The sequence below is a fragment of the Anabas testudineus genome, chromosome 17 (assembly GCF_900324465.2).
Source record: "Anabas testudineus chromosome 17, fAnaTes1.2, whole genome shotgun sequence".
Classification (NCBI taxonomy): domain Eukaryota; kingdom Metazoa; phylum Chordata; class Actinopteri; order Anabantiformes; family Anabantidae; genus Anabas; species Anabas testudineus.
In genome coordinates, this window is record NC_046626.1 from 16,037,725 (window position 1) to 16,065,212 (window position 27,488).

A 27,488-nucleotide genomic window follows, 5' to 3' on the forward strand; every position below is an offset into this window, starting at 1 on the left:
CTTCAGTCGGTTTTTCTTATTCCTCTAAAGTCGTGGACCTGATTTAGGGAGTAGCGTTAAGACACGTGGTGCGACCTTAACAACCTCTACCTGTGAGGGAAGCTAACAGCACATTTTTGCTAATATGTTGACTTTAAAATATATTTTAGTGAGTAATCACCTCTTAAAATTATCGTTAAAATTATTAAGAGCTGTCTTTGCTAGTATCTCCCATCATGTTAAGAGGATGTTTTCCTTAAAGACATTTCTGCAGAATTAAGCATAGATTTTGATTGCATCACGAAAAATTAGTAGTATTAGTATTAGTAGTAAACAAGTTATAAAATAAAAAACTTAACGACATAGTTTCTACAGGTGGGTTACTCATTTTGTCTTAGCGAACTAATTATATCTATGAAATAAAACGGTAGCTAAGAAATATTAATGATAATGAAAACATCAAAAACACATTCTAATTGTTCTGTCACACTGGAAGAATAATGGTCTTTGACTTCATTAGAAATTAAAAACTTGCACCGTTTCCTGCTTCTAAGTTGCAGAAATCTATTGGAGACATTTAGACAAATGTTCATAGGCCTGTACATTTATTGTCATATTCATATGTGTTGGCTATAGTGAACTTTATTGTGCTTGGAGGATTTTGTTTTTCGGAATAAAGTAGATTGCTCCTTTGATGCATTGTAAATGCATTTTTAAAAAGTTAATAGTCAGAATAGTTGTATCTCTATTTTTTGCATGTTTCTCCCTCTACTGGACTATTTATATATCGACACAATCGAAAATATTATTATAATCGCAAAGACGAGTAATCGAAGGACCGCCACAATGTGCAAACAGCGGGGTCACGTGGCTGAACGATATTTGCCGAGCTTCCGTAGAGTCGTGTGTTTGGACAAACGAAAGTACAAAGAATTATAGTTATAAAATGTCAAAGTGCCGTGTGCTTTAAGTTATTTCAGGGGCGACTTCTGTTATGTAAAGGACGGTGTAATGTATGGTCTGCCTACTTTAAACACTGGAATGACCGGGACGTGTCAAACGCCGGTAGGCTGTGACCCAGCAGCTGACCAACTCTTCGGCTATTTCCGTCGACCAGCCCCTTGCGCGTCGAAGCGGTCCCTCGAGAGTCAATCGACAGCCGATCCTGGATCAGGCGCCGGAGCCGACGTGTGTTTCGTGGTGCACTGTGATTGGTCCAGACGCACCGTCGTGTGGTCCAATGGCAGGCAGACATCTGTTCGCTGGAGCGACTCTAAACCGTTCCCTTCCCACCTGTGAGCGGCATTCAGCAGTCAGCACGGACCACGTTAGCATTGCAAACTCGAGCTGAGATGGGGAAAATGCAAGTGTTGGGTGTCGTTGCGGTGATATTAGCAGTATACTGCGTACATGCATCTGTTTATTTTCGAGAAGAATTTCTGGACGGTGGTAAGTTGCGCATATGTATTATAACACTAGCTAGTTGATGCAAGTAGTCGTGTATGCTAACTGTTAGCCATCGGTTTGTCAAAATTGGCATCGTGAGGTTTTCTCGAAACTTTCTCCTGTTAACGAAAATGACGCTAGTTCGGTGGTTTTGTGAAAAAGACATCACTGCTCATCGTCCTAAATGTAACTGGTTGTTTGCTGACAATCATTAGCAAGGCTTTAATGCTAGCAAACGTAACTAATACTTATAACAGTAAAGTTGCTAACTGTGGCCTGAACTACCTAATAAAATCTATTTTTATTGATTTTACAGCTACATTTAGTCAGACAAATGAACCAAAAGACACTTGATATATCTGAAAAACTCCCCGTGGGGTCAGTCCTCAGCCTCACCTAACTTGCTGCTCGTTTTCTGTTCAGATGGTTGGAGAAGTCGCTGGGTGAACTCCAAACACAAATCAGACTATGGAGAGTGGAAACTAACAGCTGGAAACTTCTATGGAGATGCTGAGAAAGACAAAGGTAAATGTTTTGAGTTCCCAATCCACATATTGCAAAGCAACAATCATGTGCTTTGCGTAAGAGAAAACACAAATGTTGATTGTGATAGATTCATTGTTGCCAGAAAATTCCTGTCATTACTGAAATATTGACGTTTATGTATCTGTTTTGTTACACAGTTCGCAAGCTCTTAGCCAAAGAGAATCTGCTTTGCTAAATATTTCTGTTGCGGTTTCTTTTTCAGGTCTGCAGACGAGCCAGGATGCTCGTTTCTATGCTGTCTCTGCACGATTTGAGCCTTTCAGCAATGAAGGCAAACCTTTGGTGATTCAGTTTACAGTGAAGCATGAGCAAAAGATTGATTGTGGTGGTGGCTATGTAAAAGTCTTCCCTTCTGACTTGGATCAGGCTGACATGCATGGAGAGTCCTCGTACTACTTAATGTTTGGTAAGTGTTTAAAGATAATATAATAATTGAAGAGTTACATTAATGGGATGTGTAACATCTGTAACATCTTTAAATATATTTACTTTAGGCCCTGATATCTGTGGCTACAGCACCAAGAAGGTCCACGTCATCTTCAACTACAAGGGCAAGAATCACCTCATCAAGAAAGAGATTAAGTGCAAGGCAATTCTGGATTTTTTATTTCAAATATTTATTAGATTTTTTTTTTTTTTAGTTAAAGCTACAAGAAGCACCGTTTTTGTATTAGTGGCTTAATCCAAACACTCTGTTTCTTCTAGGATGATGAGTTGAGCCACCTGTACACACTGATCCTGAATCCAGATCAGACCTATGAGGTGAAGATTGACAATGAGAAGGTAGAATCTGGCACTCTGGAGGATGACTGGGACTTCCTGCCTCCTAAGAAAATCAAGGATCCCGAAGCCAAAAAGCCAGAGGACTGGGATGACCGTGCTAAGATTGATGATGCCGATGACACCAAGCCTGAAGTAAATAAGCTAATTATCATCATTAATACAGTTAATCTGTTAATGCAGTCAATTAGCCCCAATCAAGCAAAGAATCTACCACTGTTCTGCTGGAGGAGAAGTGTATTTCATATATTTATTACTCAGATTCTTCACACCACTCCTGATTGATCAATATTGGGATTATGTGTTCTGTTTATAGGACTGGGACAAACCTGAAAACATTCCAGACCCTGATGCTAAAAAGCCTGAGGACTGGGATGAAGATATGGACGGAGAGTGGGAGCCACCTATGATCCCTAACCCAGAGTATAAGGTAGGTTGAAATAGGATAGTTCTAATTAGAGTTTATGCTTTGTGTCTAATTTGTTTGAGAAAAAGCTTTACATACAACATCCCTCTTTCATCACAGGGAGAATGGAAACCCAAACAGATTGACAATCCCAACTACAAAGGAGTCTGGGTGCATCCTGAGATTGACAATCCTGAATACAGTGCTGATTCGAACATCTATAAATTTGATAAAATTGGAGTTTTAGGTCTTGATCTTTGGCAGGTGAGCAATACAACATAATCCCTTAATGGTTAAGCTATTGTCTTAGTGCTGCATAGAATTGTAATATCCAATGTAATAATTGCTTCTGTTTGTCTCAGGTGAAATCAGGAACAATCTTTGACAACTTCCTGATCACAGATGACATCAAGGAAGCAGAAGACATTGCAAAAGAGACATGGGGTGTGACAAAGGTATGCCGGTTTTAGTAAAGTTTTGAATATCTGTACAGCAACTGTATGAACAAATTAAAACAATTACTTTAAGACATGGAAAAGATTAAGAGACATTATAATTATTTAAAATTTCCCAACAGGAACCAGAGAAGAAAATGAAACAGGAACAAGATGACTTGAAACAAAAAGAGGAGGAGGAGAAGAACAAAGAACAAGACACTGAAGCTGATGAGGAGGAAGACGAAGATGTAGATGAGGAGGAAGAAGAAGAGGACGAGGAAACAAAGGATGAAGTAGAGGATGCACTTTCAGAAATGGATGAAGAGGAAGCAAAGCCTAGAGATGAACTTTGAGCGGGTGGGGCCAGAGATTTAGTCTCTCTTACAGAAACTGTCCAGTATTTTCCAGGGGTATTGTGGCTGCTGTGCATCCTTTCCCTGAGATCTGGACACAACCCTGCATGGGGTTCGGGGGGCAAATGTAGTAAATAGAGGCTGGTGGGGTTTAATGGACTTAGTTTGTCTTTCATTTTGTTTTTGATGTTCCCCTTTTGCCCCTGGTGTGAAGTTGATTCTAAGGTCTTCCATCAAAAGTCCATTCCTTTGTTTGTAATAACAGAATAAGGAGGCACTGACATTTAATGTTGATTTTCTAGATCTATACGTCTACTTTATTTTCAGCTTGTCTTGCACAGTTGCTTTTCCACTCACGTATTTTGACAGTTGACCTCAAACTGTGGTATCTGCAGAGAACGATTAGCCATTCAGATTTCTATTTTATTGTTGATGAAGGAAAACTAAGATGTGCATAACTAAACATATAATGCAGAACTCAAACATAAATATCATAAAATACAAAGAGAAATGAAACCTTTAATGTGATGTAACTTATTTTGGTTATGTTTGGCACTGACCTTTTGGCCTTTCCACATGATTTAGGACATAATTGAATGAAATGTTTAGACGTAAGTGAGTCTTCTATCATCAAATGCATAATGAAATTGTTTTTCTACATTGAAATGCCATATATTCAACATGTTTTCACATGATGGAACCTGAATTATATCCTGAAAGTCTGGAGAAACAATTGCTGAGCCTCTGCTGTGACTCATGACTACACCACTAAGGGTCACACATTTGTATTGGACAGAATGATATTGATACCAAAGTTTTTATTAAAAGATTATAACCTTAATATCTGGCCATATTTTGTACATTATACGCACACTATGATAGTATGTTGTTTAAATGTGAGTTTTTAGACTTATAAACCTACATTTTGTGATGTGTTTCAGTAGTCTGAATGAGCCATATGGCAGAAATACTTGTTCTACCGATAAAATGCAGCTCTGTCTGTGAAGCCTGTTCAAACTTTGAGGGAAGTTTTAGAAAATCTTGATCTATATCGAAAGTATTACCTGTGACTTAAAAGCATGCCGTTTCTGTTATTAATGTATTTCAGAAGGCTTTGCTCAACAGTGTGCTTCTATCACATGAAGTACCTACAGTATAAAAAGTAATTACCTGCTTTGGAACTTTTTACTTTTTTACCAATATACCAATGATGAATTTGTGCCTAATAGAATATAAACTAGTACACAAAATGTTAAACTGGATTATGACGTGAAGTGTGGAGAATCAGTGAGGTTTGGTTTCAAATGTAATTATATTTATTTTAAATATTTAGTTTGGTGTCCTTTGATTTTTGTGTGTGCCATAGTGTGCAAATTTAACAAAATGGTGAAAACAGGCTTGGAGCAAGTCCACTGAGAATGTAAAACTGACCAGAAATAGTGAGAAAATTAATTATGCAGAAAAGGTTCAATTCTATCACTTCACTGACCACAAAGTAAAGCTTCACATCACGTTTGTCATTCTTCACAGTAGTTCCAGTTTTCCTGTTGATTCTCTTTCTCGTTTCATAACCAGTTGCTCTTCTGCACAGGACAACATCTGCTGCAGTGCACCTCACTTTTATTATAATTTATTCAGGGATATCATTCTTACACTGGACATAACTTCCCACCTTTAGTGTAATACAACATGTTGGCTGTCTGTTAGACACCTTACTTCATTATTCATAACACTGACCATATGATATTTAATTAATTTATTATTTATAATATATTTTTAGTTGTATTCTTAATCTTGTGTATTTGACTCTTTTGCTCTGCTCTTCACATTCTTTGTATAATAATGTAATAATGTCCTGGTGACATAATTTGTCCTTAAAGCAAAGTTCAGCAGATCTAAGAACTGTCGAGATTTCTCTTGATGGTTTTATTCAGTCGGGGCCTCGTTGGTCACATCACTTGGTCGTGAAGAGCCTGATCCTGGGATGCGGTCTCATGCGGTCCAGCCGGTCCTCCTCCTACCGGAACCTCCTCCGATCTGTCGCCGCTCGTCCCCGCTCGCTCGGTGAAGGGGCGTGTGCGCACTCCCGAGACACCAGGAAATATGGCGGCGCTCATGACACTTAGTCAGGTAACAACTTGAAATAGCTCAATAAAAGTCTCTAATTTTACTGTTTACCATTATTAGGTGGCAGTGACAGTCGCTGTATGATTTTACCACATTACTGCTTTATACTGTTGCGAAGATGGGGCTGTGGAGCCGTGTTAGCACCCTGTCGTTGTGAACTAAGTTAACACGGTTAGCTAACTTAAGTAAGGATAGTGTGAGTTGTAATGAGAGAAGAAAGCTGAAAAGAACAACTAGTCGTTAAATCTGAACAAAAACTAACATTCAGTTAACTAACATTAGCGATCAGGACTGTGTTTTTCTTCTGTTAGCTCCTACGGACTGTGGTGTAGCTGTGGGCTCTTCTAGCCATTTGTAGCTTCGTATTATATTTACTAGCTGACACACTCATTTAGTTTTATCTTTCTCACTGTGTGCTTCTCCAGTTATCAAGTGGAAACTCTGTTTATGAAAACTACTACATACAGGTAAGACCGACCGGCTACTGTTCATTCAAATGAACATTTTCTGTCATATAAAAACAGCCAGTAAACACAGTCTTGAAATTGATTGTTTGTAGCTGGATCCAGGAAGCACAGGCAGGATATCAGCTGGAGATGCAGCCCAGTTTCTTAAGAAGTCAGGGCTGTCAGATAGTACACTGGGGAAGGTGAGATTCAAACACTTGTCCCATGTACACACAAGACATACATCCAGTAAATAGCATCTAAACTGCTTCTGTTTATTTTCTTAGATTTGGGATTTGGCAGATTCAGAAAGAAAAGGCTATTTGGATAAGCGGGTAAAATCGAATTCCTCTGCAAATTTCCTGTGAAGAGTGATGCTGATGTGTGCATAAAACACAGGATGCCTTTGCTTTCTTCTGCTTTTGTAGGGTTTCTTCATAGCTTTGAGACTGGTGGCTTCAGCACAGAGTGGAAATGACATCAGCCTCAACAATCTCAACCAAAACTTAGCTGCACCCAAATTTGTAAGTGTTGAAATGCCTGTTCTGTAAAGTGCAATGTCCAGCGATTTAATAGGGAACACACACTATCCCATAGAGCAATATTGTAAGAGAAGATTCACAACTTCTCTTCTGTATGTAGTTGTTAATATGTTGGTCTGTGATGTCTCTTAGTATCATATCATTAATTTTTTTTTACAGAAAGATACTAACAGCCCAAGTGTTTCAATGATGGCATCTGACTCACAATGGGCAATCAGGGTGAGCTGATTGCATTTTTATGAATTTTCTTCAGGATGTGAACCGAGCTTGTCAGCTAATCCTCAGTTTTTATTCCTTTCTCAGCCTGATGAAAAAGGGAAGTTTGAAGGCATTTTCGAGAGTCTGTCTCCTGTGAACGGTCTCCTGTCTGGTGATAAAGTCAGGCCAGTTTTGATAAACTCTAAGCTACCTCTGGATGTTTTAGGAAAGGTAATATAACAAGCAAGAGTGATGCATTGTTAGACACAGTTTTGTCAACAATTTAGAATAAATAAATCATTGTCATTATGGCATTTACTTATTGTTTCTGTAGATTTGGGACCTTAGTGATGTAGACAAAGATGGATACTTGGACAAAGATGAATTCATAGTGGTAAGCTTTTGTCTACTACTGAAAAATTGCTTAATGAATAAAAAAACTTGTTATAATAAATTAGACTAGATTATTGTTTTTAGCTTAAATAAATTAATAATCAGATTTCCCTGTTTTCTAGGCCATGCATCTTGTATATAGGGCCATGGAGAAGGAACCTGTTCCAACTAGCTTACCTGCTTCGCTCATCCCCCCTTCTAAAAGGAAGAAGTCTGCAGGTGCACTGCCAGGTGCTGTGGCTGTGCTGCCTGGGCTTAGTGCAGGCCCGTTTCCTCTCAAAGAGACCCTGCGAAGCACTCCTCCTCTGATCAGCGCTTCTCCCCTCACTTCTAGTACCGTCAACCTCTCTCCAAAACACTCCTTCAAATCCAGCTCATCGGTATGTTGCCTTAGCTGCGTTGCTTAAGGGTTTAGATGTGATCACAGCATTAATTGTCTATAAGAAATCAAGTGCTTTATGCTAGAACTGGGTGTCATAGTTAAAATTAATATCACAGTATTATTAGAAATACATATCATTTATTGGAATATAACCGACTATCACACAAAAACTATTCAAACTAACTCATGTTGTGTTTTGTTTTACACTAAAACAAACTCTTTCATATTAAATGAAAGACTAGAGAGATTAGTTTTTAGTTGCTCAGGATAATTTTACTATTTTTTAGAAAATATTGTATATACATCTTTGTTCTTTCCATTAAAAGTATGCATTAGTAAAAAAAAAAAAAAAAAAAAAAAAAAAACAGCTGTCACAAATTTTGCTAAATGTTTATTTAAGTCTTTATTTATTTAAGTCTTGTTTCCTTCGTGAGGGAGGAAACAAAACTCACAGTACGTTATTTCCAGCATCTTAAGTAGCTTCATGTAACTAGCTTACTTACTGTATTGTTAGAGAAAAGGATGAAGGAACACAGTGCCAGTCAAGATTTAATATAATGTTTCACTTACTTCTCTCTTAGTTAATGTGACAAGGGCAGAGCCTGGCATGTTAAAGAAACCAGCTTGTCTTGTACGGATTCTTTTCCTTTGCTAATGGGTAGACTTGTTTTGCCTCATTGTTTTAAGCATTGTGCACGAGGCAGTTTGTTTCTCTTTCCACGCTTTTAAAGCTGCAGGAATCTTTCATCTGCGGCTTTGGGAGGAACAGGTTTTCTTGAAAGACAAGAGAAGCAAGACTCTGTTCACACTGTCTCATGATCATCTGACACAAGTTTATGTTTTCTGTGTAATTAATCCAAAACCAAGACCTGTACTTTATTCTTTGATTGACCTGTATTTATGAGACAGTATATGATCGGTCAGTGACAAATCATCATATCTGAGGTAAACACTAAACTAGTGAATTTTCATCTAGGGAACTTTTTTGGTAAACACTTGACAAGAGTTTACTTGTTTCTCTCATTTAGCTACGAATATACTTATAGTATCATAGTATATGGTATATACTTATAATAAAGTAAAGTTCCTTTTCAAGCAGTACATTACACAACTCTACCTATTATTTTAAAACCCTGGTCTCTCTCATTTCAAGTCACATAAATTTGCCCTTTCATTTTTTCTAGCCAGTGGTGAACTGGGTGGTACCGGTGGCTGACAGGGAGAGATATGATGACATTTTCAAGCAAACGGACTTAGACAATGACGGCCTCGTCAGCGGCACCGAGGTCATAGAGATCTTCATGCAGTCCAGTCTCTCCCAGACAATGCTGGCACAGATATGGTGAGTCCTCGGTTCAGATAACCATGGTTTGTGTCCTCATTACATCTGCACAACCTCATTACTTTTTGGTTACTGAGAGCACTTGATACACGGCAGCTTAAGAAAACACTGAGAACGCATTAACCACTTGGACAGTTGTTATGTGGTCTAAAGAAGAAAGCAGCAAATAGAGAAATGTCCAAAACAACAGAGCTAAGTTTTTGGGAAACGGTAAAAAGAAAGTACAAGGCTTATGCTACATTAGGTTTATAACCAATATTACCAATAATATTGGATGATATTTGTATTGCATTGTAGTGCAAAGCTTTTGCAACATCCCCCGAATATATATACTATTTGTTTTACAGCAGTACAAAAATAGAGTCAAGGGGCTGCAATCATTAAACAAATATTGCACAGATTGGCACCAATAATCAATTTTGTAATAATGATAAGGGCAAATTGTACTACGGTATCCTATACGTGCCCCGACTAAGTGCATCACTCAATATTGCACTAATCATAAACCAAAGTCTTTAGTCAGAACTGAAACACGGGAAACCTGTACGTATAGGTAACGTGTATAGGTAACGTAAACGTGTAAGTTTAGTTCTCCCCTATAGAACAAATCTCGCTATAGGTTTTATCATACCTGCATATTGAAAATGATTTAATCATTAATATGTGCACATAGCATGTCATACCAGCTTTAACACTTTGCCACCATCTTGTGGTCAGTTAAAATCATTACATTTCATTCAGAGCGTGCGTGTAACAGGTAAAGTTTCAGTTCATACTTTTTCATTTTAAAATATCCAATATATGATTTTTAAAGACACTGTTATTTTAGTATTTTGTTTATTACAGTGTACTGTGCAAAGATGGAGAGAGAAATACGCATTGCATGCAACAAAGGTCCCGAGCTAGAATCAAAATGGTTTTGTGGCATTCTCTGTAACCATTTGGTGACCAGTGTGCTTTTTCTCTCTCTCTCTCTGTCTGCAGGGGATTAGCTGACACTAAACAGACGGGTAAGCTGAACCGGGAGCAGTTCTATCTTGCCATGTATCTGATCCAGCAGAAGGTGACTAAAGGCATAGACCCTCCCTCCACTCTCACTCCAGACATGATTCCCCCCTCAGAAAGGAGTGCATCAGCAGCAGCTGTGAGTCTTGTTGTTAGTCCAATACAGCCGTTGCTTCATCTTCCAGCAGCCTGTTTACTGGAATATTTCACTTGCATCTGTACTTTAAGAATCTATGTTTCCCTGCTACTACATGTATTTGAAATGGGAGCTCTACTGTCTGACTTTTCAGCCTTGCAAAACAGTTTTTTCTGCTTTTGCTCTTTTCTGTCTTGTCTACCAGAGCTACACGGGCCTTATTTCTTCTGTGAGACCCGACCTTGCTAATATGCGGAGAGTGAGTAGTTGAGCTTTGTGTCACAAGATGGCGCTTTTGTTCTGTCATATTTTCTGTCCCTGTTTGAAGCGTTATGAAGCGTTAGGTGGTAAAAGGACTGTGTTCCTTTAATTAATGTCTTAGTTTCCCAACAACACCATTACAAAATTTCAGTCTCACGTAAGATTTGCTTTGTAATGTAATCTGTATTACGTTGGATTTTCCACGTGTCTTTTTTTAAACTTCAGCCGTGTTTAGGGCAAATGTTGGCACCTGCTGTTGTTTCATTAGCAATGGTCCATTATGGCAAACAAAAGAAAAATCTATGTATAGTTGCTGATGTATTTCTAGAAGTGTCTCCTATTATTTACAAATATAGAATAACCATAGGTGATGGGGTTAAGCTTTGGATTTGCTTGGGGTAAGCTTGTAGGTTCAAACTTTGAATAGGTAACTTCACTTTATCTAGTCACATCAAAGAACACCAGCTCTTTTGCTTTTAGTGTTAGAAAATCAATGTAATGAATAACCAAGTCAAATAAAAAATACAGTACACGTGCACTTTATGTTTTTTAATTCTCAAAAAGCATGCTTATGACCAAAATATATTTACAACATTTGCCCCTTTCGGGTTGAGTAATAAAAATAAATTTAAAGTAAATGAGTAAGGTTTTAGTGTAACCATCTTCTGAGCAGTTCATAGACTGCTTGCTTCTTTTGAGACTTCTCAACAGGTGCATTGAACACTGAATTATAGGCCAAGTTTTCTTTTGTATTGTTCTGTCTGTGTGCATCGCTTCTCATTCAGGCATTGTCTCACTTGCTTGTTCTCTCCCTAGCTGTGCGAGGTGTTTGTATTTCCTTCCTGTGTCTTTTGTTTTGCTAGACATATCAGTGGGGAGCTCCTATCTCCCTGCGTACCACTCATGTCCCTTTGACTCTCCTTTTCCCTGCCTTTTGTCCCCCTTCCCCCTTTAGAACATTTTTTACTCGTCTTTTTTTGCATCTGTTTCATGCATTTTTCCTCTCCCACCTTTCATTATCATTGTTGTTGTCTCTGTTCTCACCTTCTGTCATCCTCAAGTACGGCATCATATTTTCTTACCCAACTCTCCTTTTCTCTCACTCATCTATCTGAATGTCTCTCCCCTCAGGACAGCACCAGCTCCACGGGGTCGGTAGAGCTGACAGGCATCAAAGAGCTAGATGACCTCAGTCAGGAAATAGCTCAGCTGCAGAGGTGAGCTCCTGCACCCTGAGTAGCAGGAGGACAACTTTGTTTCACTTCCTCTACTTAAAAAAAAGGGGACATTGATGTCAAGTAATGTTGAGACTCAGGATCATAGCTTGTTTAAGTTATGAGATATAGATTTCTTACGTAATATTAGCTTTGTTTTTTTTTCTTATTGAATTTATTCCAATACAGACAATTCCACCTTGCTAATACATAGCTAATAAATAGCTTAATTCATTTAAGCTATTTAATGTACCACAGTTTCTAGGCCTGCTGTACTTAACAATAGTTCATATTAACGGGGTGTATGTGTTTATTTTTTCCCATGAAACCAAAATACTACAGTAATCTTGTTAACAGATACGCCACCTTTTCAGTACGTTTTGTCTGACAGGTTTTTGTGGAAATAGAATTTATTAATTATTTCTCTTGCTCTTCACCTAAAGAGAGAAATTCATTCTGGAGCAGGAGATCAGGATAAACGAGGACACCATCAGACAACAAAACAGTGAGGTTCAGGTAAGGCTATAAAGGACTAAACTACAAATCATCCTCCTGGTGGTAAAAATATAACTAAATATCTGTTTCAACAATATAAAATTAATTTTACAAATAGTTGTTGACATATGACAGATCTCATCCCAAATTAAGCTGAAGTAAAAGAGTTCTTAACTGAATAAAGATGACACTCTGTAGCTGTACACTGCAAACAGCTGTGTGTGCTTGTTGGATCCCCAGGACATGCAGAATGACCTGGACAGGGAAAGCAGCAGTCTGCAGGATCTAGAGTCTCAGAAGCAGGATGCCCAGGAACGTCTGGAGGAGATGGACCAGCAGCGTTCCAAGCTGGAAGGAATGCTCAACGATGTCAAGCAGAAGTGCCAGGAAGAGTCTCAGATGGTTAGACTTATTCAAGTGACATGCAAATAATCACAAGAAAAGATTTTGTGTTGTGTTTTCATTTTATTACTATGCAGATATTACTTTGGTGTTTTTGGAGTGACATAATACCACATATCACATGTCAAACAAACAGAGAGCGCAGTTGAGTGTGTTTACAGGAAGATGCTCAAAATAACTATTTTAAAATGGTTAAACAAAAACACTTGATCCCACGAATCTAAAACCTACGTGTTTCTTTGTTTTCGGTTTATCCGACATACAGATAACATCCCTGCAGGGCCAGATCAGCTCCAAGGAGACTGACCTCCAGAGCCAAGAGGATGAACTGAGCCACACCAAGGCAAACCTGAGCCGGCTGCAAGAGGAGGAAGCCCAGCTGGAGCAGAGCCTGCTCTCCGCTCGTGTCCAGTTAGACAGTATCATCAAGTCACTCAAAACAACCCAGGAAGAGATCAGCCAGGTCAGAGAACACAATGAGACGGCAGGTTACAGAAGCATGTTCTTCAACTTTTGTCCATTAAAGCACACAAAACTGAAACACGCTGAAATGAAATACTTGTATCCCTGTGTGAAGGTTATTTTATCAATTTACACATTAATCATCACTTACATCATTTGCTGAAAATTGGGTACTTACCTCAATCTTGGTCAAGACTGTTTTTTACTTTTGGAGGGGTAATTCTGTTTTTGGTTTAAAATTCTCCAAAACTATAGTAAAGGAAACCATTGAGTATATTATAATGGAATCAAATATGTAATTAATGCTCTTTTGTGTGGTTTTAGGCTCGTAGTAAACTGTCGCTGATCCAGGACAACCAGAAGGAGGTGACCAAGACCATCGAGCAGTACAACAGTGCTTTGAGTGACATCAATGGGGGAAACTTCAACAACCTGCCGGACTTGAGTGAAGGGTTCACTGAGAAGGAGAACGGAGGTTTCAGGAGCGCGGTGAGTGGCTGCTGAATATATCCTCTTTTCTAATGCGGAACCTTTGTGTGATCTCCTGAAACTGTGCTGCCTTCCTGCCTGAAAAACCTGGCTCTAATTAAGATTCCTAGGATAATGAAAATACAGACAGCAGCACTTTTTGTCACCTCCTCCCTATTGACCTGCAAAACCCATTATGCTCCTGAAACCTGTTTTGTTCCCCAGTTTTGTAGTTCTTGACGTTTTTAGTTCCTATAATTCAAAGGTTGTTTTTTTTTTTGATGGGAATGGCCTTAGCTCATGCCTTATAATTACATATCAGACATTCTGTGTTTGTTCTTTTTGTTTTGAGTCTGTTTTGAAAGTGTGCATGCTCATTGTATCATTGTCTCATGTTTTTCTGCAAGTCTCTTAAAATAGTGACACAGTTTGTTTGTTTTTTTTGTTTCATAATCAACACTTCATGCTTGCTACCATTTATTAATTGCAGATTTTGTGCATCCATTTCTTAGGGTGATTCTTTCAAGTCAAAATTAGCCAAGTTCAACAACAGCAGTGCTAAGGAGGCTCCAGCAGACCCCTTCCAGCGAGAAGACCCCTTCAAGTCTGACCCCTTTAAAGGTCTGAATTTGTATTATTTGTAGCCGTATTTCTGTAAGAATCAAGTCAATAGTTAATACTTTTATTTAACAGCTAATGATGATGGTTCTTATTCGTTTGTTCTAGATCCATTTGGAGAAGACCCTTTCAAAGAAAGTGATCCCTTCAAAGGCACCTCGTCTGAAGATTTCTTTAAGCCTACAGACAAGTCAGATGTGTTTGGATCGTCAGATCCCTTTAGTAGAAAACCCACACCTCCTGCTAAGGTATCAAACACCTCATCTTTTGAACACTACAGTGATGCTCAATGGTCACTGTGTGTGTGTGTGTGTGTGTACAGTATATGCATTTAAAGTAAAATCATTTAAAATGGCTCACTTACAGTGCTAAAAACCTTACATCTTTGTTTTCTCAGCCAAGTGTCTTTGGCAGTGCTGACCCCTTCGCCTCAAACAGCTCAAAACTAAAGGATTCAGGTACTTGCTGCTCATCTGACTCGTCTTATATTTATTTGTGTGGGTTTGTAGTACTAAATATTCTGTTCTACCTATTAAGTACTGCATTGAATCTATTTGTACTAACATAACCATTTTTCCCTTTATGTTCCTGGCTGTCGTAGAGTGTCCTGTACATTGACTTATTGTCATGTCACTGTCAAATAGTCACCCCTGTACTAAATATAAGCAGTTTTTCCGTGCAGATTTCCCAGAATGTGACTCTATAAACTGACATCTAAACGTGACAGAATGTTCGAATTGTGAAACTCATCTCAAAGAGTCATTCTTTGCCATTCTGGGTGACGTGTTAGATTTAGATTTTATTTTCGAGGGGCATTAAGGGCAAACAATTTTTACTCACTGTGGTTTCATTTTTTCCTGTGGTTCCTGCTATTTTTAGCGGAGTACCTACGCATTTAACTACTGGCCAACTAAAAATACTCCCCCTACCCTGGAAAAACAGGAGGCTGGCGTGAGCCAAACATAACAGAAACTTTATGGCTGCTGGTCCTGCTCTAAGAGAATACACTGCCAGTCCTTTAACTGGCTCACTACTGCCTCTGTCATGTCTTCATATCTGCTGCTATTGAACTGCTTTGGCTCATTCAGTATGGACGTTGTTTAAAGCCGGTGGCTGCAGCAGGCCAAAGCTCTGCTCTGCGACACACCTTCGGAAGAACACAGAGGCAACTGTAGACTTGAGCTGAGTTACTGTGCGTAAAAGAAAACACTGCGTACTTGACATGAATGGGGTCTCTTGTGGTTGCACAATCACAACAAACATATTCTGTTACAATGTTTTGTTTTTTCACTGTAACCATCTGTAGTTTGGCTTTTTTTCATTAAAAGTGGCATACCACCGAGCTTCAAAACAACCCAGGCACAGTTCTGGTTAACAGTGCGCCAACTGACGCCTTTAATTAGCTGATCAGATGCATACGTCAGGTTAAACAAAACCTCTGCTTTCCAGGTTTTTGCGAAATGTCATGGAAAATTAAACGGTCATGCCACATTCCCTCTTCTGAAAATAGCATGCAGGCCCTTTCAGAATAAGCAAGATGCAGAAATCATTTTGAACGTGTGGTTTGGGGCTGAAATTCATTATAGTTCTGACTCTTTCCATAAACATATTCAAATGTTCCAAATGCTTTTCAATGCACTTTTGTCACAGATGTGTTTGGGACAGTGGACCCCTTTGGAAGCAAGTCTTTTGGAAGCAAGGGAGGTGGATTTGCTGACTTTAGTCAGATGTCAAAGGTAAGCTCCTGGGACTCTTAGAGCTATGAATCAGCTGCACCATAAAGCATCCTTTTCCACTTAAGCTGTAGAAAGCTGTGTTGTTAATTTTACTCTCATCATGAGTGATTTCTTATTTTTCTGCCAATTTATCACATTTATGAAAACAGCTTCTCTGGGCTGAGGCCAGAGGTTTTATGTTTTTGCTGACATTTCTGCTGGAGTCATCATTTTTCTGTGAACTTTAAATATTTTTTTGTTGTTTTTTTTTTTTTGTAACAGAAGTCAGAAAACCCTGTGCTCCCATCAAAGAAAAACGTGCCTAACCGTCCTGCACCTCCTTATGGTACGGTATGATTTTATGCGTGTGTATATATGTAAGATTTGTTTGTTTGTGTGACTGCTGCTTAACTCGACATTAATAGTTTTGTGATGTTTATAATTGACATGTAGTGTTTGTTTAAACCAGTTTAAATAATGTATTCTACCAGAGTTGAAATTACAAAAATGTAATGGCAACAATTCTGTCATTCATGATTAACTGTTGTCCAACGTGGCTGTTTGTGCCCAGAAAAAAAATGACTTCCCCATTGAGGTGTGGTAGAGAAAGTAATTTTTTCTTTTGAAGCTGTAACCTGGAGACAAGCTGGTGGCAGAGATATGGCAGTACTATAGGTTTACAAGCTAATTCTATCCCGACATTATAGTGGTTTTCATGATTTTGTTAGTAACTATTGAAATAGTTCAACAATGTGATAAGATTGAGAACCACTCTTCTCAACTCTTTGGCTGCGTTAAGCAGCATATTGATCTCGGCTGTTTTTGTGTAAGTGAAGTGACACGCTACCCACACAACGTGCCCAGCACTTGCCCTTCCGCTGTTACCTAGTACTTATTCTTTCAGCAGAAGCCGCAGCGTGAGAAAGTTGGTGTTCCGCTTTGCTTTACCACACAGAGAGGGGTAGAGATGAGTATCCACTGTTGGCCAATGAGCAAACTCCAGAGATGTGCCTGATATGTGATGGGGAAGTGAGAAGCCCACTCTCAAACTCATGAACTGATCTGAATGTCTGCATCACAGAGAGAATTGCACAACCAGTTTTGATGCAGTAAGAAGATGCAATTTAGCAGTTTGTGTTTCAGCAACTTTTTAACAAATACAACATATAGGTTAGTTAAATGAACAATAATTAGATAAAATTGGAATTGTTGCAGTTCTTCTTGTTTTAGAAAATGGAGCCGTCTGTTTACGGGATGTGCCTTCATTTACATGTGTGGTGTATGAAGTATTGGTTTAAGTTTGAGAGATGAGTAAGAGATGAGGCCAGTGTGGCCACATAATCATACTGTCAATATAGGACATGTCTTCAAAGCCTACTGCATATAAGGGTGTGTCTCTCTTTTACAATTATGTTCCAAAAAAGCAACACTGTGCTTGTTAGGCATCAATGCTTCAGTGAGCTTTACTCAAAAAATGTGGTTAACACCTTTTTTTTAAACCAATATCACCCCTGGGTGACTACTCTGAGCTTAAATATGTTTGCTTCCTGTGAAGGTTTAGCAACATTTAGCCATTACAAGAAGTGTGAGGCTTTTTTCCCAAGAAGCAAATGTTTGTTAGCATTTTTGCTTTCAGGGATTCTTGGTTATACAAATATCTTCCTTCTCCAGTAGGTCTGCTCAGTTTGGGTGCATCACAGCCGTTCCAGAACATTAGCGCCACAGCAGACAGTAGAGACTCTTTTGTTACGACACACTCGAATAAAACATCGAAAGACTGTCCTGTTGGTTTTGCTGATTTTGGCTCTGTAAGTGTAGTCTGCCTACAGTTTTCTGTTGGGTCAAGTATTTTTGCCTGCATGAGCTTCTGATCTCAGGATCTCGCTGAAAGGCTCAAAGGTGTCGCCTGTCTGTTATGGGCGTCATGTTAACTCTCCCTACCACAAGAACTTTAGAAATTGATCACAGAACTGTCGTGTTTACTGGCTGTTGACTAACTACTGACAGAACATCTAGTACAGTTGACTGTTACCTTCGTCAAACTGGTAAAGGAACTTGCATGCTTGCTGTGGTCTCTGGCTTCAGCCTTGCCAGGAAGTTAGGATACATATACACTTTCAGTCGGTGAGTTAGTTAACCTGCTGGGTCAGGTAGCCCTATATTAAGATAGAAAAGACCAGGTTAAGGGCTAATTTGCTGTCAGAGCATGATGTGTGGCTTAAAGCAGAGTAAATCTGCCTCTTTGTCCTCTGTCTTAACCTATCAGCTGAGCCTGCTCTCAAGTAGAGAAAGGGTGCATGGCAGCTTTTTGTGTCTGGTTTATGTCATTTCACAAGACATGAGTTTATCCCTCACGGCAGCATGACAGTTGTGAAAGGGATTTTTTTATCGAGCTCTGTGTTGTAATCTTTGTTTTTCTGCCAGGATCTGAACATGTCAAGGTAAGACTGTAAGACAGTGTTGTGGTCAATCCTTTGCATGTGAAAAACCTATCCACGCTGCATAATCTGAATACAGTGATTTATGAGCACAGTTATTTTCAGTAATATCCTCAATCACATTAATCCAAACATGGAATATTTGTGGGAAATACATTTGCACGTATTTCCTGGTTTTCTGCTCAAATTGGTCACAAAATGTGAAGTCACAAATATCTACAAACACAATAGTTAAAAGACCTTTCGTGTCCTGATTGCATATATAGGGGATCGTGAAGCCCGCTCAGGTGCCTGACATCCTTCTCACACACTGCAGCAAACATCTTACCTTTAGTTCGCCATGATAATGTTTGAATTTAGACTAGAGCCCTCAGTGATTATGAATGAACATGTCTCACTGCAACACATTAAAAAAATGCAGAACAGCCATACAGTTTATACAGAAAACCAGAAAATTGTGAACAGTGCCATTATTTTCCACTGTACGCGACCAGTAATTTAAGGCGCCAGCAACGCACTGTGTGTTGTGAAAGATGCTTTTTTGCAGTTGTTAGTGCTGCTTTTTAGCTTTTTCGTGACATCTAAGTCTCTATGTCTTTCATCTAAGTAATGTCTATATTTGTAGTTTTTTATTTTCACAAATTACTGCTATTATGTGTAGATGTAGTTTGTCTGCTTTGTCTTTATTTTACATGAGCTTGTGTCCAGCGATTTGTCTCTTTTTATGTGTTGACATTTTCATCTGCACTCTTGTGTTTTGGTCTATCTAACGTTTGTTTCCCGGCTCTAGTTTGGAAGTGAGAGACAGCAGTTGGAGTGGGCCAAGCGGGAGAGCGAGCGTGAGGAGCAGGAGAGGCTAAGGAGGCTGCGGCTCCAGGAGCAGCAGGACCTGGAGCTCGCCATCGCTCTGAGCAAGGCTGACTTGCCCAGTGCCTGACCAGTCATGCTCTACCACAACTTTTAGTCCTCTTCCTTCTGCCTTACAGTCCGCAGGCTCATGACAACAGCATCGACACTGGCCCAACATGACTAGCAGCCCCTGTTACCAATTAGTGAGACCAGTGTTTTCCAGCCATGACTGGACTCATGTCAAATGACTCCACATTTAGCAACCAGTTAAGGTTCAGTGCTCCCAAACTACATTGCAACTATAATCAGGGACAATAAGGAGCCACTTGATTTAAGCCCGACTTCATCCTACGAGAACACAGCGATTTAACGCAAACCAAACCAGCAGAGTTCTTGACTACAACTTATATGTAGCTCTCTATGTTGTTATGGGTAATCACCCTGCCTTATCCAAAAGTCTGTTTGTTGCAAAAAACAACCTTTTAAAATTATTTTACTCTTTTGGGTGTATGAAGGACTTTGTAAAATGCACTGTATTAACAGTTTTCCTGAAACATTGATATAGAAAATGCACGCTAACTCTCCTGTTAGGCTGTGATCGAGATGGTCCATTTTCTTTTTTAAGGAAACCTCTTCATGTACTGTAAATATTGATAGATGATGGTTTTAATGTAGAAGCAGTGGAGCACAGGAGTCAGGAATTTAGGGATTAGCTTAGAAGTGGCATGATTTAGATTTTTATTTAAATGTTGCAAGTGTTCCTGCAATTTATTATTGCATATCTACTATTTATGACTTTAGAGTGAATAGATTGACAACCGTTTTTATCATAATCAAACCCTGAAGAGGCATATGTGTGGTAAAGAACAAAGATATCATGTTTAAACTTGATAGGCATTTTAGTCAAAATGTAGCTTTTGGTTAAATTTGATTTGGCTCCACATCATCATTTCCCTGTATTTATGATAATTAAGATGCTAATGATGATCACTGATGTCTTCCTGTCATATGAACAAAGTTCATTCCACCCGGAGCGCTGTTGCACCATCCACCAAAAGCAGCAGCTTGTGTTTGTCAGATGGTTTATCATTGGTTGCCTTGTCGTAACTAGCAACAACTTGCACTCCCATACAACTAAAAGCCTCTATGAAATGGAAAAAGTGTAAAACTACATTGTTTATACTGGTGCTGTTACATTAAGCTTCGTCCATTTTGTTTTTCCTCACACTACTCGTGATGCACAGTTTCATCTGCTTCCAGCATGTTGCTCTTCTCTCAAATCAATAATCAGATCTTTGCTCCTGGATATAAATACATTTCTGATCTAGTTGGAGGACATTTGTATAAAGGCCTTACAATATTACTTGGTTATAATTGTATAACACTAGTCAGGTTTAATCTGCACATAATGTATGCGCTGTATGTTCCAGAACCTACTAGACATGTGCAGAGTGACGGCGCCTTATTTATCAACATATCAACATTGTAATATGTACTATTGCACAGTATGGATGTGATTTAAAAAAATGAGTTTGAAGTGACTCAAACTGTAACAACATTTAAATAAAAGTGATTTATAATATTCTTGGAAAACTGCAAAATTTTACATTAATGTATCTGTGATAAATAAAAAAGTTGTACGTACTGAGTGGCCAGAAGGAACAACAGGGTCACAACGAATTTGACTAACTCTATTTTTAAGGTGTTGTTTACTTCTTTTTTTAAAGCTATTTCTTGTAAAGAAAGTAAAGAGTTATGCTACAGTGAATTCAAGATGGATTGTTTATATATCTTGAACTTGTGCATTGATATTGGAACAAAAAAAAAAAAAAAAAAAGTGAAATGAGAGTGATAACATTTGCATGTTCCAATGCAGATATTTTTGACCTGGTGGGTACTTCCTCTATTTTCTAAATGAGAAATTCTAGCAATAACATGACACATTTAAGTCGCACTCTGCGTGCGCTTTTTATAGTTATGGATGAATTGAGATGCAGCATAACAGTGGAGCAGGGCGACTCCGCCTTTGATCAAAGATATCTTATGAAACTGTTGAAGTTTTAAAGTGGCCATAACACATAAAAATAGAATTCATTTTATATATATCTGAAGCAAAATGTTTACTTGTTAAATGATTATATCTGGTAATTATACATCCACCGCTGGTCGGTCTGGGTGAAACAAATGCTCGCTGACACCATACAGACATAATACGCACACTCAGATACTTTGAAACTACTGCACAGCGACTCTGTGTAATTGTAGTATTAAGGTCTTTTGATGTCCTACTATAATTTCTACCCATCAGAAAGGGAGTCTAAGGGCTCCCTGATGAGGGTTTGCTGTGCCCCTCTGTCCAGACGGCTCCTGGCTCACTCTGTAATTATGGAAATGGAGTGTTTGTATTTATAGGCTAAGCCCACAAGCGGCTGCCCTTCTCTGTCTTGCAGCTGCAAAACATCACAGTGGAAATCAAGTGCTCATGTTTTAAAATTAAAGCGGCTATTCAATTCTGACATGTATAACCCTATTTACTGTAACTGATCAGATGGTGTGCAGGGCTGCTGCCCCGACTTAGATAGGATGTAAGCACATTATGAGAACGGTTCTCAGATGTGGTTTAAAAGACTAAACGTGTGAACAAGATGCATCCAGAATGACTAAGCATGCATGAAATGATGTTCCCAAGTCAACTGTTCGTTGTCATTGTTTTTAATATTCACAATAAATACACATTTTACAGTATAAAATTCATGTACATATTTATATAAATTTAAGTAAAAAATAATGCACAGGACATCAAGCCCTGATAGTGTACAGAGGGGTTGGATCCAAGGCTTTCACACCAGAAGAGACAAGCATAACTCCAAATAGGGGGGGAAAAAACAAAGCATTTCAGGCCATCCAGACATTGAGGCAGTTTAAATAAAACATTGTCTCTGCACAACTGTATGTGCGTTCACTCCTGTTAAAAAGGATCAACTATTTTGTGGCCATGTCATTCTGTCACGAAGAGTTTTACAGTAGCATAGTGATAGAAAGGCACTTGTGTCAAACACTGCATTCCAGTTCTGTCAAAGAAGAGTAGTATATACAGGGCCAGCCCCTTCTTGGTCTGCCTGCTCTAAAGCAAACAAAGCTTTTCTAAAGCTTTCCTAGAACCAAAGTAGTACCAGCTACGTTATTAAAAATAATAACACTAAAACTTTTTTTAAATTTCAATATTATATAAAAACACTTTGGTCATGTGGTAAACAATTTAAATAACAACACCTCAGTTGAATCACTATAAAAAAAAATAAAAATAACACAACCCCCCCATGAACCCCAAGTTCTTATGTGGGCTTCTTCACATGTGTCTCTTCATGTGAAGTGCCAGGTGGTCAGACCTGGAGAAGGCGCGCTCACACAGGTGGCACTGGAAGGGCCTGTGCCCGGTGTGTTTGCGGAAGTGACGGGTCAGCTCATCGGAGCGGGCGAATTTCCATCCACAGCCTTCCCAGCTGCAGTGGTATGGCTTCTCACCTGCACGGACAGAGAAGTGGAGAAACATTTAGCTTGTGCTGAATTTGGAAACGAGTCACACTGTGCGCAAAAATAGTCTTATTCGTCATGAGTGGATATGAGCTAGAACTTACCGGTGTGAGTTCGGAGATGTGCCTTCAGGTGTGAGCTCTTGGTGTAAGTTTTCCCGCAGCCAGCGAAGGTGCAGGTGTGCGTCGCCGTGCGCTTCCGTGGCCATGTGCGCCGTCCTCTCTTGGGCTTGGACTCCAGAAGCTCGAGAGGAGATGAAGGTGGTGTGAGCATCACCCTCTGCGCGCCCGGCTGCAGGCTGAGATTTTCCTCATACATAGCGAAGGCAGTGTGTGGAGCGTGGTATGGCATCTGCATGTGGGGAGCCTGAGAGTGGTGCGGGAAAGCCGCCGGTGTGTGATATTTCTGTGGAAAGTTCATGGGCTGGCACAGCTGTGCCTGGCAGTCCGAAGCTCCCAGGTCGTCGGGGCTGAGAGGCGGCGTCATGTTGCTGGCTGCCCGGGGAGAGATGGCCACCCGAGGTTGCTCAAAGGACATCATGCACGAAACGTTCCCTTCTTGCTTGATTTTGCTGCAGCTCTGAGGAACCATCCCCAAAACGGGTCCGTAACTGTCCATGGGTGGCTCCACCTTAATGTTGTCCGGGCGAGGAAAAGGCGCAGAGTTGACATAAAATCTCCCCTGAACGCCGGGGTTGCGCGTAATGCCATAGTTGCTGGTTCCCTCGGAGCGGAGCAACTCTGTCATGAGGCTGGCGCCGTACGGAGGCGGTGGGGAGCGGTGGTCGTCTGCTGAGTAGGATGGCACCGAGTTTCCCGTTGTGTACATGTTGGGATCAACTGTTCCCACATATTCCGCCGTGTTGTCTGAGCAACTTGTGTTGGAGAGAATAAAATCCAGATCCAAATAATTACTCAGATCCTCGTCGTCCTTTTTGCTGTGATTGTCCATGTTGTGTACCATTTCAAGCATGGAGCAGCTGCTGGAGACTAGTTTGTCCATATCTGCTTTCCACCTCTGAAAGAATCAAGAGACTTTATTAGATAAAACAATTATGATGCTGCGGTTAAGTTTGTTGCACTACGAAATAAAAAACTCCTAAGGCTGCCTCTTGTTTTCTTAATCTGTGGAAAAAAGTTATTCTACCTTTTTTTCCCCTCAAGATAAATAAGTTCCAACAGCTTTGCAACTATTTTTCTCATCCTAATCAAAACAGGTGAAACAAAGTGATTCGCAGATTTTAAAAGCTAGATAATAAACTCACGTTTTCCCAGGTTTTTTCTCTTTGGTTTGAGAACGTGGAAAATGACGGTAGCATCACTCCGGATAAGGCCATCGTTGGGTGAAATAAAAACTATCTCTTGTCAAAGTTCCGTCGTGTTGAGCGGCAGCCGCGCCAGAGTCTGTGCGCCTATGTCTCTGTCGCCTCTTCACAGCTGCTCTCAAAAGACATGAACCAGAGGTAGGAGGTCCTCCAACTATATAACTCTCTAAGTCGAGTACCCCTGGCCAATTGTGAGAGCTCAGGAAACAACGTAGTTCGGTAAATTTAGCTCTTTATAAAGTGGCTCCTGCAGGCTGCGGGGCTCAGTGCGCTGTATGACAGTGAGCGCAGCGCAGAGGAACCTATAAAGTCAAGTCCCTCCCCCACGAGATGACGCACACTCCACAGACCGGCCCACCTGAGCCGGGGCTGGAAAAAAGTTGCAGGCAAATTACAAACACACGGGCTGTATAGCAACCATAGATACTTACGTAATAGGGAGAAAAGAACAAGCCTAATGACAGAAAGTGCTGGAGGCCAAGCCGCACCGACAACATATTTTAAAGACTCTCAGTACTTCAGTTAATCAGCACGACATAAAGGAGATGAACAGTAATAAAAATATAATTAGGTTCAGAGCGCTGGAGATGGGTTTAACTTAAATTTAAATACTGCATCTGAAAAAATATCTGTATTAATTATTCCTCCAACTCCAACCTGCATCCATTTTTATTTATGCGCGCATTTGCTTTATTTTCTCTCAGCGCCATAAAGGTAATTCTCAATCCTCTACTCTATTCAGGCTCTCCATTTGGCACCTATTTGTTGAATAGTAACAATAACTGAGTTCGAAATAAAACAATAAATGCTCTAAAGATGGATGTGAGTGCTGTGCTGCCTCCACCTGTTCGGTGCGTCTCGCTCTCGGCTCATTATCATTATTGGAAGATGGTTTTGGTCTTTCACAGCAGGCTTGTCCAAACAGGCGCCAGGATTGTCTGAAACGGTTTTCATGGCTTTTTAACGCTCTAACCACTCCTGATGTAAACATGATTTAAGGTAACGTCCCATTCAGGTGTAAATGAAGGACGGGGTGCTGCGGTGTCGATTGGGGTCAAATTTACATCACAATTCTCGCCTTCTTTGCTGTTTCTGCTGAAGGGTCTGGTTTCTGACCTGGAGACGGTCAGACTGTTTGCATCAGCTCCTGTGATGATTTAAAATATTATATGTCCTGAATTACATTCGTTCTTGTAAAGTCAGAACATGAATTTCAGTATTTGGATGTTGAGGTTATCCTTGAATTTCTTTGCATATTATTTCTATCAAAAGAAATAAACGTAACTCATATTTCAGAATAAAGCTTCAGCTGAATAACACACCACTTTCTAATATTTGAATTAAAGGATCACAAACAAAGGTAGGTCTGCACATTTATTGCATTTATTGCAGTTGACTGCTGGTATCATACTAATTCTTGAGTGAGTGCACTTTATTACTATCCACCACAGATCAAACATGCTGTGCTACTAGTGCAGATTAAAATATATATAAAACTCCAGGGACGGACGCACCCCTCCTCTGCAACAAGTACAGTAAAAAGCACTGAGCTCAGCTCTTCACAACTCTTTGCCTCATGGTGCCATGAAGACCATCACCAGTAACGTCTGTCAATACAGCTGTTAGGTTTCCACATCCTGATCCCTGATCTGTGTGTTCAGTGGAAAGTGCGTCACACGGCAGGAGTCCAGTAATGCTGGAGAGGAAGCAACAGAGCAGTCGGCCTGATGTCTGAACCCCTGACCGCTGACTCTGACCCCTGCTCTTGTGTTGAGGTCTGCTCTGCTCTGCTACCAGTGAGAGTGGAGCACTTGCACTTCCTCTTGTTCAGCCACCTTTTAACGCTTTGTAATACTCCAAAGTTTGAATTTAAGGAACTTAGTCCACGGCTGAACTCTGAGAAGTCATTCTCATACAATACGTTACATTTATTTACTTAAAAACTTTAACTTTAAAAGCCGTGTGCAATATTTCGACGCCACATTTGAGCTTCTCATCTGTTTAATATTTCATCCATTTGTGCTCCAGCATGTAAAATCTGAATGTGTCTCTCTCTCTCTCTATATATCTTTTTTTTAACTGTGCAGGTCATTCACTGTCTTACTTATATGATCTTTTATCATTTGGTTTGTTGCTGAAGACAGGATAAAATTAGGAGATTAGTACCACTGTCGTGTCTCATATTTAGTGTGAAACATCAGCCTAACTTGAAATGAACACCTAGCGTGACTCTAATAATCTGACTAAAAATCTAAAAGACCATTAGTGGTTTCATTAGTGGTTATATGCAGGACACTTTGTGAGATTTCAAACGTTACAAAACTTAACATCTGGATAAGAGGAGTCAGGGATTAAGTCGCCACTCCTGCTGTTAATTATTAAACTTTTCTACCACGTAGATAATGAATCAGGTGCTAAATGTTCATAGACACTGAAAAATAAAGTTTTGAAAGACAACAAATTGCACTTTGGTCAATTATCTTTCATTTTAAATTTAGCAAACCACAAATCACAGATGGAAGCTTGTCACGACTGGTTTGTACACCATGTGCACACAGTCAGTTAAGTGTCATGATGCTAACCACACCTGGTTAACAGGAGGTTTGAAATGAACTGTGTAAAAACTCGAGTAGACAACTCTGCACCTGGTGGATTCAAATGTCAACCTGAAAGGACTGAAACATTTTCACTTGAGCAGTCTGAAATCATGTGAAACTGCTCACAGCGTGCTCTGCTCTGTGCAGTGCAGCAAAGGCATGAGAAAGGCAAAAAAAAAAAAAAAAAGCTGCAGTTGGCAAGTCTGGTGCTTCCCTGGAGGGAGCGCTCAATAATTCGCATGACGTTTAAGAGACAGGTTTGTATTTCATTCTGATCCGTCACTTCCTTTGGAGAAGTGTACGTACCCGGCGAGAGAATTTCATTTCGGCAAATTGGAGGGAATGTTCGGGGCCTCGATGGGTGGGACACCCTTCTCACTGCAGCAGCCACACATAAAAACATTTCTCACTGGAGGTTTTAGTTCAAGAGATTTGTAACAAGTTCATAAAGAAGCGCCACATAATTGGTCGCTGCAGGGAAATTCTCCTTTTTCTTGACCTCTTCTCGGAGAGGTCACAGGTCAGAAATGAGACAAACACCTCGGAGCTGGTTTGGATTCCATGTCCTCTGCAGATTCTTGACCCTTTAAGTC

General features: G+C 39.8%; 3 protein-coding genes across 3 annotated transcripts; 2 read left to right on the plus strand and 1 right to left on the minus strand.

The window, feature by feature from the left end:
• The first annotated feature begins 1,263 nt into the window (after positions 1-1,263).
• On the plus strand, positions 1,264-4,788 carry calr3b (calreticulin 3b). The gene is made up of 9 exons (XM_026375313.2): positions 1,264-1,428; positions 1,849-1,950; positions 2,174-2,377; positions 2,466-2,560; positions 2,677-2,886; positions 3,068-3,181; positions 3,278-3,421; positions 3,520-3,612; positions 3,735-4,788. The coding sequence occupies exons 1-9, from the start codon at positions 1,332-1,334 to the stop codon at positions 3,945-3,947; spliced, it is 1,272 nt and encodes a 423-aa protein (XP_026231098.1). The 5' UTR covers positions 1,264-1,331; the 3' UTR covers positions 3,948-4,788.
• A 1,236-nt stretch (positions 4,789-6,024) lies between these two features.
• LOC113171436 (epidermal growth factor receptor substrate 15-like 1) lies at positions 6,025-21,120 on the plus strand. Its single transcript, XM_026373780.2, has 24 exons — positions 6,025-6,077; positions 6,500-6,541; positions 6,634-6,723; positions 6,808-6,855; positions 6,949-7,044; positions 7,222-7,281; positions 7,366-7,491; positions 7,595-7,654; positions 7,776-8,033; positions 9,220-9,377; positions 10,362-10,521; positions 10,724-10,777; positions 11,911-11,996; positions 12,437-12,509; positions 12,729-12,890; positions 13,156-13,353; positions 13,677-13,841; positions 14,333-14,441; positions 14,547-14,686; positions 14,836-14,896; positions 16,089-16,174; positions 16,436-16,499; positions 17,825-17,961; positions 19,382-21,120. Exons 1-24 carry the CDS (start codon positions 6,051-6,053, stop codon positions 19,526-19,528), a joined length of 2,607 nt encoding a protein of 868 aa, XP_026229565.1. The 5' UTR covers positions 6,025-6,050; the 3' UTR covers positions 19,529-21,120.
• Positions 21,121-22,278: 1,158 nt separating this feature from the next.
• klf2b (Kruppel-like factor 2b) lies at positions 22,279-24,564 on the minus strand. Its single transcript, XM_026373781.2, has 3 exons — positions 24,239-24,564; positions 23,079-23,991; positions 22,279-22,965 (listed from the first exon to the last, which is right to left on the minus strand). Exons 1-3 carry the CDS (start codon positions 24,308-24,310, stop codon positions 22,790-22,792), a joined length of 1,161 nt encoding a protein of 386 aa, XP_026229566.1. The 5' UTR covers positions 24,311-24,564; the 3' UTR covers positions 22,279-22,789.
• Between the last annotated feature and the right edge of the window lie 2,924 nt (positions 24,565-27,488).